Source organism: Microcaecilia unicolor, chromosome 2 (genome assembly GCF_901765095.1).
Source record: "Microcaecilia unicolor chromosome 2, aMicUni1.1, whole genome shotgun sequence".
Lineage (NCBI taxonomy): Eukaryota > Metazoa > Chordata > Amphibia > Gymnophiona > Siphonopidae > Microcaecilia > Microcaecilia unicolor.
The window spans coordinates 476966109-476979955 of record NC_044032.1 but is presented as its reverse complement, the minus strand read 5'-3'; the positions used below and the strand labels follow the sequence as shown (position 1 = coordinate 476979955).

Here is a 13847-nt window from a genome sequence, read left to right as displayed (position 1 = left end):
CCTGCTCTCGCTGGAGCAGGCCCCAACCCCTGGATAGTGGAACCAGAGTTACAAGGAGCTGCCTGTGCCGGGAATCGAACTCAGTTCCTCAGGACCAAAATCCACCACCCTAACCACTAGGCCACTCCTCCACTCCAACTTCTCTTCTGGACACACAAAACACTCCTGGAGATCTCATCAGCGCACATTGCGAGGTCCCTGAATACTCAGATGGATTTTCTCAGCCGGCACACCCTGGATCTGGCAGAGTGGGGGCTTTCCAGTTGTGCATTTGCTCTCATAACCTCCAGGTGGTGGCGTCCTACCCTGGATCTTATGGATTGGAAGAGCATCACCAAGCTTCCGCGTTCAGCTGCTGGCGGGACCCGGATCTCTGGGGGTGGATACTGTGCTTCGGGGGTGGATACTGTGCTTCAACGGTGGCTGATTCTCTCTTCTACGTGTTTTCCCCCTTGGCTTATGGTACTGCAGAGGGTGGCGCTCTATCTGGGCCGGGTGTTCCTGGTATTGTGGAGTGGTCCAGGCAGAGGTATGCGGTTCTGGTTCGCATGCTGGTGGATGAGTCCCTTCCTCTTCCCGTGGAGGAGGATCTTCATCGAGGGCCCGTTCTGACAACTCATTGCATCTTTGGTCTTACGACCTGACTATTGAGCGATTACACGTGAGAAGAATGGGCTATCTAGAAGAGGTGATCACCACACTTTTGCAGGTGAGGAAGCAGTCCACCTCAGCCTATGCTAGTGTATGGAGGTTTTTTGAGGTCTGGTGCCGGGGAGTGGTCTCTCTCTCACTTTCTGGCCTCTTTCTCAGATCTTAGCCATTCTTCAGGAGGGTTTCAAGAAGGGCCTGGCCTTGAACTCGTTGAAGGTTCAAGTGGTGACCTTAGCTTGTTACAGGTGGCATGTGAGCAATTTATCACTGGTGGCTCATCTGGACATGGTCAGGTTCTTACAGGGCATTAATTGGTTGCAGCCTCCGTTTTGGTCCATCTATCCTCGATGGGATCTTAATTTGGTCCTGAGAGGTCTTCAGGTGGCTCCACTCAAGACAGTCTTTTTGGTGGCCATTGCTGCGGCCAGATGGGTGTCTGAGATTCAGGCTCTCTCGTGTCTGGATCCTTTTTGGTGTTTACAGAGGGAGGGGCTTCCATCTGTATCATTCCCTCCTTTCTATCTAAGGAGGTTTTTTTTCACCTGAATCAGACGGTGCTTCTTCCTTCCTTTCCCTGGGAGGATTATGGGTGTTTTTTTTTTCCCTGCCTCTGACTTCTGGACGTTCGACGTGCACTGTTGCATTACCTGGAGGTCACTAATGATTTTCGGGTTTTGGATCATTTGTTCTTGCTCTTCTCTGGCCATAGGCTTCCAAGGCCACAGTTTCATGTTGGATAACGGAGGCAATTTCTTTGGTATAAGTCTGCTGGGAAGCAGCCTCTGATGTTTGGGCTCATTACTTTTGGGGGATGGCTACCTCCTTTGTGGAGTCTCAGGTGGTTCCATTGGTTGAGATTTGCAAGTCTACCACTTGGTCTGTGACACTACCTCCTGGATGTGGTGGCTCAGCGGGACGCTTCCTTTGGGGCTTCGGCCCTTCTTGCGGAGTTTCTGGGGCTCACCCTACATGAGGACTGCTTTTGTACATTCCGCTTGTCCTTGATTGATCTGTTGCCATGCTAAGGAAGGAAAAATGAGTTCTTAACCGGATAATTTTCTTTCCTGCAACAGATCAATCCAGGAACCCTCCCTTGGAATCTTTCTGTGTGTTTGGGGTGGTGGTGGTGTTTGTTCCCCCAGGTTTCTCTGTCTGGATGTGAATATCACAGTTCCACTTGTTTATGCTCTTCTTGCTTGGAAAACAGTTGGTGGAGATAGAGAACACTGAAGAGAGAGAGCAGTGACCCTGGATTTCCAGCTCCTTATTTCAGTATATCTCTAGCAGGTGGGAAGCAGGAGTGCCATTCGGGCTCCCTCTGAGAGCTACTGCCGCCTTCAGAGACTCCGTTACTGCCCCAGTGAGTAAATCTTTGCTTTTATTCTGAGTGAGTGTGAGCGTTTTGCTATGGCGGGGCGGACTGCTCTATGACTGTGGAAATTGTCAAACAATGGTCTCTCTGCGTCTCTTGCTGTTCCGCAGCAGGTACCTGCGTAGCTTGGTGCTCCTATGCGGCCGCCTACATTGAGGAGATTATTGAGCCAGTGGAGGAGTTTTCCTGCGCGTTGGAGGGTGTTGCACTTTGTTGTTGCCGCACCTGAAGCAATTGTGGAGTCTGCACCTTTTTCCTCTGCTGAACCTTCCCGCCTTTCTGGTTCGCTTCTTGATTCTTCTGACGCTGGCATGGCGGGCATAGATTTCTCCTGCTCTTACATCAGGCTTACTTGATAAAGAGGGGATTTGCTTCTGTACCCCCTCCCCTTCCTCAGTTGTGTTTGCTGGAGAGCAGGGAGACAGTTTATGCTGTTTCCAATCTCGGTGGCTTAAGGAATCCATTTTTTCGGCTTACCTGGTGAAGGGTACGGTTCCTTCTGATGCTTTGCGTGCTCATTCGACTCGAGCGCAGGCTACTTCCTGAGCAGAAACGGGCGTACTTTCCTTGGACGACATTTGTTGAGCAACTACTTGGGCTTCTCGGCATTCCATTGTTAAATACCACAGGTTTGATGTAGTAGTTTGGGGAGATGCTCATTTTGGGGCAGCGGTGCTCTCTCGGGGAGTGGTGGCTTCCCACCCTATTTAAGGGATTGCTTTGATACATCCCACTAGTTCCTGGATTCATCTGCTGCTGAGGCTAAGGAAGGTAAAATTGTGCCTTGCCTGATAATTTTCTTTCCTTTAGTCGCAGCAGATGAATCCAGGATCCCTGCCCTTTATTGCTGTGGCTGTGCGTTTTTCATAGATTTCGGATGTGTGATGTCCAAGATGGTAAAAAGGAAAAAGAATAGAGACAGAAGACAGCGTATTGCAGATATTTCAGTTAGGAGTCATTCGGTTCTTCTGAGTCATGTTTTCCTTGAATTTCCATGTTTGTGTGTTCGGCTGTTGCCGCATTGTTGAGGAGGGTTTTTGTTTGTATGTTTTATCCTTATCCTCTGCTTTGGGGATGTGACCTATACAGAAGTGATAAGGAGTTGGATGTCCAGGGTCACTGCTTTCTCTTCAATGTTCTCTGCTGGTTGTATCCTGCTGGTAGGCAGATACAACCCACCAGTTACTGGATTCATCTGCCGAGACTAAAGGAAAAATTAATTATCAAGCAAGACCTAATTTTACCTTTAGATATGGCGACCAGAATTACAGGCAAATACGCAAGGTGAGGTTGCACCATGGAGCAATACAGAGGCCTTATAATAGTCTCTTATTTTCTATTGTAATCCATCTAGAACTTTAGTTTGTATGTTTGACACATTTTTAAAAAATACTCCTTTCTTAGTTCCAACGTACTTTGCTTTATGGCTGCTGCAGCACACTGAGCAGAAGATTTCAATGTCCTGTCCATGATGACACCTAAATCTTATTCTTGGGTGGCTAACGCCTAATGTGAAACCTAGCATCAGGTAGCTGTGATTTGGCTTTTTCTTCCCAACGTGCATCAGTTTGCACTTGTCTACATTAAGTTTCATTAGCCATTTGGATGCCCAGTCTTCCAATTTCCTAAGGTTCCTCCTGCAGTTTCTCAGTCTGTCTGTGATTTAACAACTTTGAATAGTTTTGTCATCTGCAAATTTAATCAACTTACTCATTCCCGCTTCCAGGTCATTTTATAAATGTTAGTTTGAAGTACTAGTTTACACATTTGGACCATTGTCAGTAATTCTTATTTAGTGAATTCCTCACCACTGTTGGTGATTTGATACTCTTTAGTTAATTTATTTCAGAATGAGTCATTTTACTGCTTGGATGTTTTTACCTATTATTGTGTTGTATTTTTGTTATAGTTCTCTTATTGTAATTTGGTTTAAAAGTTTGATATAAGCCAGATTGAACCCAAACTTGTTTGGGATAATGTGGGATATAAATGTATTTATTTTCAACATCCCAGCACTAAGAACTCTTCTCATCACTCTTAGATACGTGAAACTTTAATTCAAATAACTTATTCAAATCTCCATTATACTCCACTTGTAGAAAATATCAGGACCTGCGTCAACATGGCCACGTTTCACTATAGCTGTGTCAGAACAATGATCCTGGTATCAACCGCTGCTACCTCTTAGCATTGTAATATTTGTAAATAAATGTTCAGGAAGCTCTTCACTGTGTGCGCACAGAACATTAGTGCATTAAGAGTTTTATGTGCTTAACCATCCAGGAATAAAGCTTTGTGTAGAAATGTGTGTGGCTGGAAAGGGATGATATTTGAAGTGGGGATCATTTGAGCCCTATATAGAGGATTTAGCTCTGGCTTATTAGGTGTTATCAAGATGTACCAAAACATCTAAACCCGTAAGATGGGATATCTGTGGAAAGGAAACATGTGCTTACCTTAGGGATTTTATTTCTGGTATGAATTTATTTTTCTGTTAGGTTACTTGTTTATTCCTGAGCTTCCCATACTGTGAGTTGGGACCCTAAATGGGGGTTCGCATTTGTGTGTTTGAACCTGGGTGGACCCTCCATAAGTACCTCATTGCTGCTCATCACTGTGGAAATCATGTGCTTTGTGGCTTCATGGTCACAAAGATTGATAAGCTCTGGTCTAGTCCAGTGTGAAACACCACCATGTAAAGTATCTATGGTTAGAATCTCAAGACCTTAATTTCATTAACTTAATGAGGAAGGCAGTGTAAGTTTTGTAAACAAAATATAGGCTGTGGCTCTGATCAGGTAAGGTTTTCCATTTAGTATCCATGACAAATATCTCCATGGGTTAGAATGTTGCAGAAAATTTAGTGTATATTTGCTGCATGTAAAGCCTAGATTTATCCAGCTGCTTTAAAAGCCAGGACATGATCAGAAACCTGAATTGATTTAATTAGGCGCTTAGAGTGCTATATAATGTCACTGTTGTATGTTGTGTTTATACAGATATCCAGGTTTTGATGGGAAGCCTAGTTTATCTTCGACAAGGTATAGAGAATTCTCCTTATGTTCATCTGCTTGATGCAAACCAGTGGGCAGACATCTGTGACATTTTTACTAGAGATGCTTGTGCTCTCCTGGGTCTTTCCGTTGAATCACCTCTCAGTGTTAGGTAAAAGTTTTCTCTAACCTTTTCTCCTCCATGGTTCCCCCCTCCCCCTTTTTTTTATTCTAGATTCACATTAATCTAGCAGTTTATCAAAACCTTTTAGTGCTAAAATTATCTCTTCAGTTTTTCAGCGGGGTGTGTAGCTCTTCCAGCTCTCATTAACATCAAAGCAGTGATTGAACAAAGACAGTGCACTGGAGTTTGGAACCAGAAAGACGAATTACCAGTAAGTATGTGTGACAAAACAGTGGGTTTTTAAGCCTTTAAAATTAATTGTTGAAATCTATTTCTCCTATTGGCCAGCAGGAGGTGTTTCTTTACTTTAGAGCTGTTACCGAGGAATGACCTTAGAATGGCGCAAATAGGAAGTAAGATACAGTATACTTTTGAAAACTTGTTCTGGGCTCTGATTGGCCCAAGAGCTCAAATTCATCTAGGATATACTGGCTTTTGCCCCAGTCTTAGCTAGGGAGAAAAGAGAGAAGATCATTTTGCTGAGGCCCTGTGAACAGTTATATTTGATAACCTGTGAGAAGCTATATGTCCTGAACTCCCCAGGTGTATTTAGATAGTAAACAAATGTTTAGTTAGTTTTATAAGTAATCCGATTTCAGTTACCTGTATTTGTTTGCTGGTTGCACCTTCTCTGTTCATTGTCCTAACGTTTTTAGTTTTTCCTCTGCTTGTCTAGACTGAGAATCCTGGTAGTTTGTATGTTGGATCTGTGGGTGCGTTCTAGAAACTATGGGACCACTGGGAATGTGGCCCCAGTAAGCTAGGAACCACTTAAGATAATTTGAGAGCGGGAGACCCAACCAGAGGTGGTTGGGACCCAGTCGGTGGGAGGAGGGTGCTAGTTTAGAGCACAAGCAGCAGGTGCAGGCGGACCTGAGCTGTGCTGGGGATAGACCCTCTAAGTGGCTGCGGGGTAGCCCCAGGCGGGTGGCTAGGCATTTCATGACAGTATGCATGGTTGAACTTGCTAACTAGATGTGTATAATAGGAAAGGGTAGTAGATGGCATGGATGGGCAGACTGGATAGGTCTTATGGTCTGCTTTCATTTTTCTCAACAATATGCAGTAAATAAATAAAGGGGTTTCTTAGGGGCACAGCTTTGGAGCATAGAAACATAGTTGGCATGTTTAACATAGTTTCATAGAACTACATTCTGTTGTTCCATCAAAACTGTTGTATCAGCCCCTGACAAAGGGATAAACTGAGCCCAGATATTTTCAAAGTATAGTGATCCATCTGGACTTTCTCAGATATTTTGTTGGGTGCTAATTCGTGTAGGAAACAGAATGCTTGTCTTACACAGTGGAACTCACAGGGACAAGCAGACTTTAAGATCTGAATGGTTTGAGCACATTAGAGAGCATACACTTCCTTCTAGGTAGTCAATGCAGCATCTCCAGAGGATGCATGCAAGACAGCCATTTGGTGACGACATTTCTTTAAGTTGTAGATTGGGTTTTCTAACCAACGGTATATTTGGGCAGGTGGTTTCAGCAGTCTGGTCATCCTCTCACTCAGAAAGGGCTTGGATTCTTGAAAATGTCTGGATTGGCCTAGCAGGATAAGGAGAAATTATTCTTGTTTCTCTTCCTTGAATCCTGCTAGACCAATTAGAACCTTCCTGGAAAAATATAGAGTTCTCAGGATGGAGATTGAGTAATTGTCCTCCATTCTCTAGCTTCTTCCCCTTTTTCCTGGTGCAATGTTTTGAAGGGGGTTACATGTTTATAGTTTCTCTTGGTTCATACTTCATAGTTTTGGGTTTCATTTTAGAATTCACCCATTCTGTTCCTATATAGTGGCAGGTGCTTGAGATGCATTGTTCTTTTACTACAGTGGCAACCAAAATTATGGCCCTCTGCCTCCATCTGCTGGAAGGATGGTGTAAAACTACATTTCCAGGTTGATGTAGCAAGATTCATAGAAAGGAAATGAACAGGATGCAGATATGCCACAATTAACTGCTTTCAGACAAGACACAGACTATAATAAAATTTGCCATTTTGCTATGCCTTTGATATTTGGACCCCAAGTGTTTAAAAAAAACCCCCAAAACTCTTATAGACCCACATCTGTGTTCTGTGAGAACTACTGTTGAACTTTTTCTTTCTAACCTATAAATCTGAGGGCCAGTAGTTTGGAACTCATGCTGTGTATTAAAGCACCTTTGGTACATAAGTGTTAGAGTAAGGATTAAACTCTGTGATTAACCTGCTGGTTGAATTCAGTATGCTTTTTTGCAGATTGAAGTGGACCTTGGTAAAAAGTGTTGGTATCACTCGATATTTGCCTGCCCCATTCTTCGGCAACAAACGACAGACAATAATCCACCTATGAAACTTGTTTGTGGGCACATTATCTCCAGAGATGCACTGAATAAAATGTTTAATGGTAGCAAGTAAGTACCACTTCTGAAACCATCTAGTGAGAGCCACAGTTCAATAAAGTTGTTGGTAGTTTGTTATTGAAGAGCAGGGTCCTGTGCTAGACTTGTAAGGCAGCTCTCAGCAGAAACTTTTGAGACAAATACAATGGCTTCCAAATAGTGTAGACTCAAATGAGTGTTCTCAGGTTTCATTTAATAAAGTAATTCAAATTATTTTTGCAAGTTGGCATCCAAACAGTTGCATATAACAGTGGGTGTTCTAGTAAATTTTGAGCTGGGGGTTGTCACTTTTATGCAGCCTTACTCGGATGCCTTGCACATTTTTCTGCAGACATGTTTGCTTTTTGTAATTGAAAGCCCCCTGAGTTCAGTAGTTGGCGTAAGATCAGCTCAGACAGCTGTAGTGTGTTGGTAACCTTCCTTTTAAGCCATCTTTCCGTTAGATGAAAGGATTTTTGACATTGTGCAGATGTGTGTAGTTAAGTGAATGTTGTCCCACCACCATGGTCACCACAAATTATTTAAAGGAGTTAGGGATAGAAGTTTCCATAGCATCCCACAGATCAATTCAGAGACTTGTGGATTATGTCCCTCTATCAGCAGGTGCAGATAGAGAGAAATTCAGAGGTTTGCTATATGTGGTCATGTGCAGCCAGCTTAACCCCAGTACTCTGTCTAGCAGGTGGAGGGTCATAGCCATGCAACTCTGGATTGATCTGGCTCCTAGCCCGTACCCTGGGCCTAGTTGAGTCTGGATTGGGGTTGAAGTTCTCTGTATTGGGATATTGGGGTACATCTGGTGGTGCCAAGTCCCTCCCTCCAACGATCCCTCCGTTATCCCTGGGCTTTGTGCCTTGGTTTGTCTGGCTCCAGCTGTTCCATATCCTGTTAAAAAAAAAACAGACAGATGAGGTAAGCTCTGCTCGGGAGTTTAAAAAAAACAAAAAAAATCCCAGATGGAGGAATGCTGTGCAGCACTGGGAGTTCGGGAGGGAGAGGGGGCTGTGTATTGTGACTAGGAAGCTCAGCGCTCTTTATTTTGGTGCCATCTGATGCTGCAAAATGCTGCTCCTGGTGGATTGTCTATTTGTCCCCCTGCGCTTGTCTGCCTCGTGCGGTCTTCTAAGTCATGGACCTATCACGATGGAGGATACCTCCCCCTTTGGTCTTATGGCCTGATCCTTGAAAGGGCGAATGTGGTCACTTCTACCATGCTGCAGGCAAGGAAGTGCTCTACCTCCACGGCGTATGTTAGTCTGGCGCACATTTAAATCTTGTGCTCCTCGGGAGTCTCGGCAGCTTTGGCCTTGGCGACAGTTATCCTGGCCTTTCTGCAGGATGGTTTCATTGTCTTTTCTTGAGCTCTTTGAAGGTTCAGCCTTGGCCTGTTTTTGGGGCCATCTTCACGGCTCCTTGCTCACAACGTACCCGGATGTTTCATTTTCTCCAGGGGACAGGTGAACATCTACGTCCGCCATGTTTGCCGGTTGTCCTGAATTTGACTTAGAACCTTGCTTTGCAGGTAATGCAACGGACTCCTTCAGCTTTTGGATCGTTATCATTTAAGGATCTCGCCTTGAAGACGGTCTTCCTTGTGGCTATCACTTTAGTTAGTTGAGTATCAGAACTGCAGGCCTGGTCATTCAGGGATCCCTTTCCCCGGTTTACGGAGGCGTGAGTCTGCATTCGGATGGTACCTTCCTTTTTGACCAAGATGGTGTCGTGCTTTCGTTTGAATTGGTCTTTGATGCTACCAGCCTTTCGCTGGGGTGACTATCCTGTCGATTTTTAGGGTGCTATGTTGCCTGGATGTCTGGTGCATCCTTATTCGTTACCTAGAAGCTACCAATGATTTATGTCGTTCCGACCATCTTTTTGTCCTTTTTGCCGAACTCAAGAAAGGTGACATGACCTCAAAAGCTACTGTGGCCCGCAGGCTGTGGGAGGCGATTGTTTCGGCTTATATAGTCATGGGGAGGTCTTCTCCCTTGCAGATTCGGGCGCATTCCACGAGTGCACAAGCAACTTCTCACACTGAATTGTTTGGTGTTGCTGGAGGATATTTGTAGAGCTGCCACATGGACTTTGGTGCATACCTTTCTTGTAAGCATTATAGATTGGACGTGGCAGCCTGTCAGGACACGGTGTTTGGTGCATCGATTCTCTCTTCTGGGTTGGCTCTATCCCGTGTACTTGAGGCCTACTTTGGTACATCCCACAAGTCTCTGGATTGATCTGTGGGATGCTGTGGAAGGAAAAATGATAATTTTCTTTCCATTAGTCCCAACAGATCAATCCAGAGGCTCACCCTTTTTATTTGTATTGTTGGCTGTTTTGTTCTTAGTCCTGAACAGGTTCCTTTGGTTTGTTTAAAAAAAAAAAAAAAAAGAGAAGTAAGGAGAAGGGAAACAATCGAATGATAGTTATTACTTCCGCTTTGGCGGTTGAGGTACCTAATTGAGGCAGGAGAGTGTGTGTCTCGTTTGGATTTGTTTCTTTCACTGCTTTGGTATCGACCATACTGAGGTTATGCTTGGTTGCACATGACCACATTACAGCAAACCTCTGAAGTTCTCTCTATCTCCACCCGCTGGTAGAGGGACATAACCCACAAATCTCTGGATTGATCTATTGGAGACTAATGGTAAGAATTCATTTTTCCATAAAAGTGTGAGGCATTAATGTGAGCATGGTATACTGAACTGTATGGCAGGAAGGTATAAAGATACCAAGGTAAGTATAGTGGAGGTCTTAGTCTAAATCTGTACCTTTCACTGCTTAATTTCCCTGCTCCTGAGAACTTGTTTAATTTAAAATTAGTCCTATATTGCCTCATGTGCTGCTGCAATTCCCCAAGTGCACTTTAAACAAGAATATTTTAATTCTCCAAGTGCATTGCAGTTAGCTTTTCTTTACCTAAGTTGTCATGTCTGAACAACTTTCAATCATTAACTGGGCATGAAAATGATGTAAAGTCAATTTGTAATGGGAGTAGTAGTGCTAGAACTCCAGCAGTTATGTCACAAACCACTATAAGAGTAATAGTGGATGCTTCAGTGTGGAGCGACTTCTGTGGTATGGTCCCGAAATCTAATTCAGCTAAGATTACATTTCTGCATGCTGAGCAAGTTTTAACTACTACTACTACTTAATATTTCTAGAGCGCCACTAGGGTTACGCAGCGCTGTACACCTGTTGGTAAATGGCAGAGACTTAATTTAAAATCTTAAAAGAAATAGTACTTGCCAGATTTTGCATTATCATCTTACATATTTCTTGACTTTTTTTTTGTATTTGAATTCCTAAGTTTCATTTTAGTTATAACAGGGTTCTTGTTTTCCTCTTATATGTTGAATGTCTTTTGGGAAAGCAAGTAGCATATAGATCAGTTTATTCCTTTTTTGTAACTCTGCCAGCTGAAAACTGTGTAATATGTAGTTTTTGTCCCTTCTAGATTAAAATGTCCGTATTGTCCAATGGAACAGGGTCCAGGTGATGCTAAACAAATATTTTTCTGAAGCTGCAGTCTTTCCGCATAAGTGACATGGAGTTTGCCAATGTGTCTTTGAAGAGTTGAGTGTTCCATGTACTACAGAAGATTGCAAAATTCCTGCGTGTAGTACAAATGCTCAAAACTTTGCCAGCTTGTAACAACGTTGTAAATTTACAGAATGGAAATGCAACATTTACCACCACAGGGTTTTACTCCGGGCTTGGTCTCCTCCATAGCTGATCAAGTAAAATACACCAGCAACTGTCATTTCATGCAAGTTTTTGTAGTGCAACATCTCCAAATCTCACACATCAGTTAAATATTTCTACTACTATTGTCATAGTAGCTGTCATCAAAGAATGTGTGGTTTTGTTTCTTAAACTGTATGTGTAATTATACAGTAAACCATAGTTAAGGAGAGAATAAGGTACAGAATTACTGCTTTAGTGAGTTTTTCCTGAAAGACAGAAGGCTGAGGCATATGCAAAATTTTTCCCCTTATGGACACATACTTTTTCAGCTTTTACACAGAACTCAAATGTAAATTCCTATTAATTCTGCAAGATTTCTTAAATTTAGAGTGGTGTAAACTCTTACGGAAGGAGTAGATCCTTTTTTTCTATTTTTGGTTGCAGAGTCCTGTACTAGAGCTGTATTGTTCATGAGATGTGTTCTTATGTGTGACACAGGTGTTTGAACTATGTATTCAGAATTAAGCTATCAATTGCATTTGGATGTATAGTTTAATGGAAAATGCTGTATATATGTATAGATGAACCAAAAATAAGTATCTGGTATAATGTAAAACATAATTAAAGTTTGTCCTGGATAGTCACCTGGTTGCATCTGAGTCTCATAGAATGAAAAGGTGGTGCATTTTTCTGAAACTATATACATTTTATTTTATGTTGACCTTTTTATGATATTGCAGTCCATATGACTTGTTTTTAAAAGCTTTTATCTTGTTGGACTTTCTGCTAGGTTTGCTGTCACAATCTCCATCCCCTTGGTGTGGATGTGTTTATTTATTGCATTGTAAGGTGCATTGACCACAAGACGATTAGAATGAAATGTAAAAATATATTTCTGTACCGTGAAATAAAACGGAGAACCACATTGAGTACAGTGGAGTGTATTATGGAAAATGAATGGGTAATCCCACCCTCTGTTGCATGCAGTTCAACTATGTCCTGCTTAGTGTATATAGCTATGATGAAATGAGAGCTCTCAAATTTGAATTACATTTTTATGCATATCTTCTATACTGGTATTTTCAAGAAAGATTTGTTAATGTATAGACTTCTCAGTAGGTATTGAGCAATTGATATATGATTATAGCCTGAAGTCTTTTACCTGTTAACAAGTCAAAACAAGTTTCCTATTCCAATTTTCAGCCAGGTTCTGTAGGTGGTTATATATATGTTTTTGTAAGAGGCCAATTCCTACCTATGTACTCGCTTATGTCTAGGGGGCGTGGCCTCTGCCCAACCTTAGCTGCATGGAAAATAACGGACAGACCAATGGAATATATTAGTTTATTTATACAGCGTTATATAAAAAAATATAGAAAACTCTTATCAGCTTATAGCATCAGCAATTCCTGATTGCATGCACAATGATACCAAAAATATAGAGAATAACTATGATTATCCTATTGGCTAATCTGTACTGACAGATAAACACAATACCAAGATCCTAATGATTACCACACAAATCTTATACTAGGCTAACAGCAACTAGAGATCATAAATCCTGACGTCACACATCTGATGGGTCCGAGCACAGACTAATTATCTAACCCAGCCTGAAGGAAGTAAACTATGATCTCACCGTCCAGATCAGATTCCTTCCGATTCCTCAGCCGAATGCCTCAGCGAGGTCCCACAAGCTCAGGTGATGCACTTGTCTTGATCAGCCACAGATGATACAGACGCAGTATAGATCCTGTAGACAGCTGTAACCGGGGGAAAAGCTTTGCCAGGTATTATCAGTAAGTCTCTCAGGTAAATCAGGTGCTTGCAGAAATGCAAGTGTTCTTCTCCTCTTTTCTTCTGTTCTTCCCTCCTCTTCTTCTCTCAGGAACTAGTTTCTTTCTGTTCCCGCTTCTCAGATCAATCAGTTTTCTGGGAGCCAATCAGAAATAATCCCACCATGTACTCCCAGCATCTGTATGAAGCTTCCTTTGTCCGTCTTATCTCGTAAGCTCTCTCTCACTCTCTCCCTCAGGGACATGCATTCTCCCCCGATACAGAGTGACCTTGGAGGTGGTGCAGGCTTCAGTAAATCTATTACAAGCTGAAATTCTGACTTCTGCCCAGTTGGTAGTCAGACATATAGGTGAAAGGTTGCAGCGTCCATTTTGGCTGTAAAGGTGCTCTCATATACACACAGGGTGGGTGAGATCACAGCAAATACTCCTACAGATTCCCCCCCTTGGAGATGGAAATTACTGCAAAGGACTAAAGGCCTTCTCCAACCTAACTACAAAAATAAGCCAGACAGTTCAGTCAGGATTCAGGTACAAACTTCATGGTCAAAACTACAAAAAGTTTCAAAGTAAATCTCAACTAATGCAAACTAACACTCTTCAAACAGTTCAATTAAGCAAAATAATGTTCACAAGGAAATCACAAATGCTAATACAGCAAAATACTGAATAATAGAACCCGCATGTGCAGTTAGTTAACAGTCTTAACACATGAAAATTAATCAAACAAATCATGAACCATAATCACATAGATCATGAAAATCACATCATGCAAGGCAA

The 13847-nt window shown here is 42.5% G+C and overlaps 1 protein-coding gene across 1 annotated transcript in view; it reads left to right on the top strand.

Annotated features, from left to right (window-relative positions):
- The window catches only part of RMND5A (required for meiotic nuclear division 5 homolog A), a 32096-nt gene extending 19896 nt beyond the window's left edge, over window positions 1–12200 (top strand). The window contains exons 6-9 of the mRNA XM_030191045.1: window positions 5023–5188; window positions 5309–5411; window positions 7445–7599; window positions 11042–12200. Of these exons, the coding sequence (XP_030046905.1) occupies window positions 5023–5188; window positions 5309–5411; window positions 7445–7599; window positions 11042–11105 (488 nt within the window). The 3' untranslated portion in view covers window positions 11106–12200. The remainder of the gene's footprint in view (window positions 1–5022; window positions 5189–5308; window positions 5412–7444; window positions 7600–11041) is intronic.
- Window positions 12201–13847: the final 1647 nt, after the last annotated feature.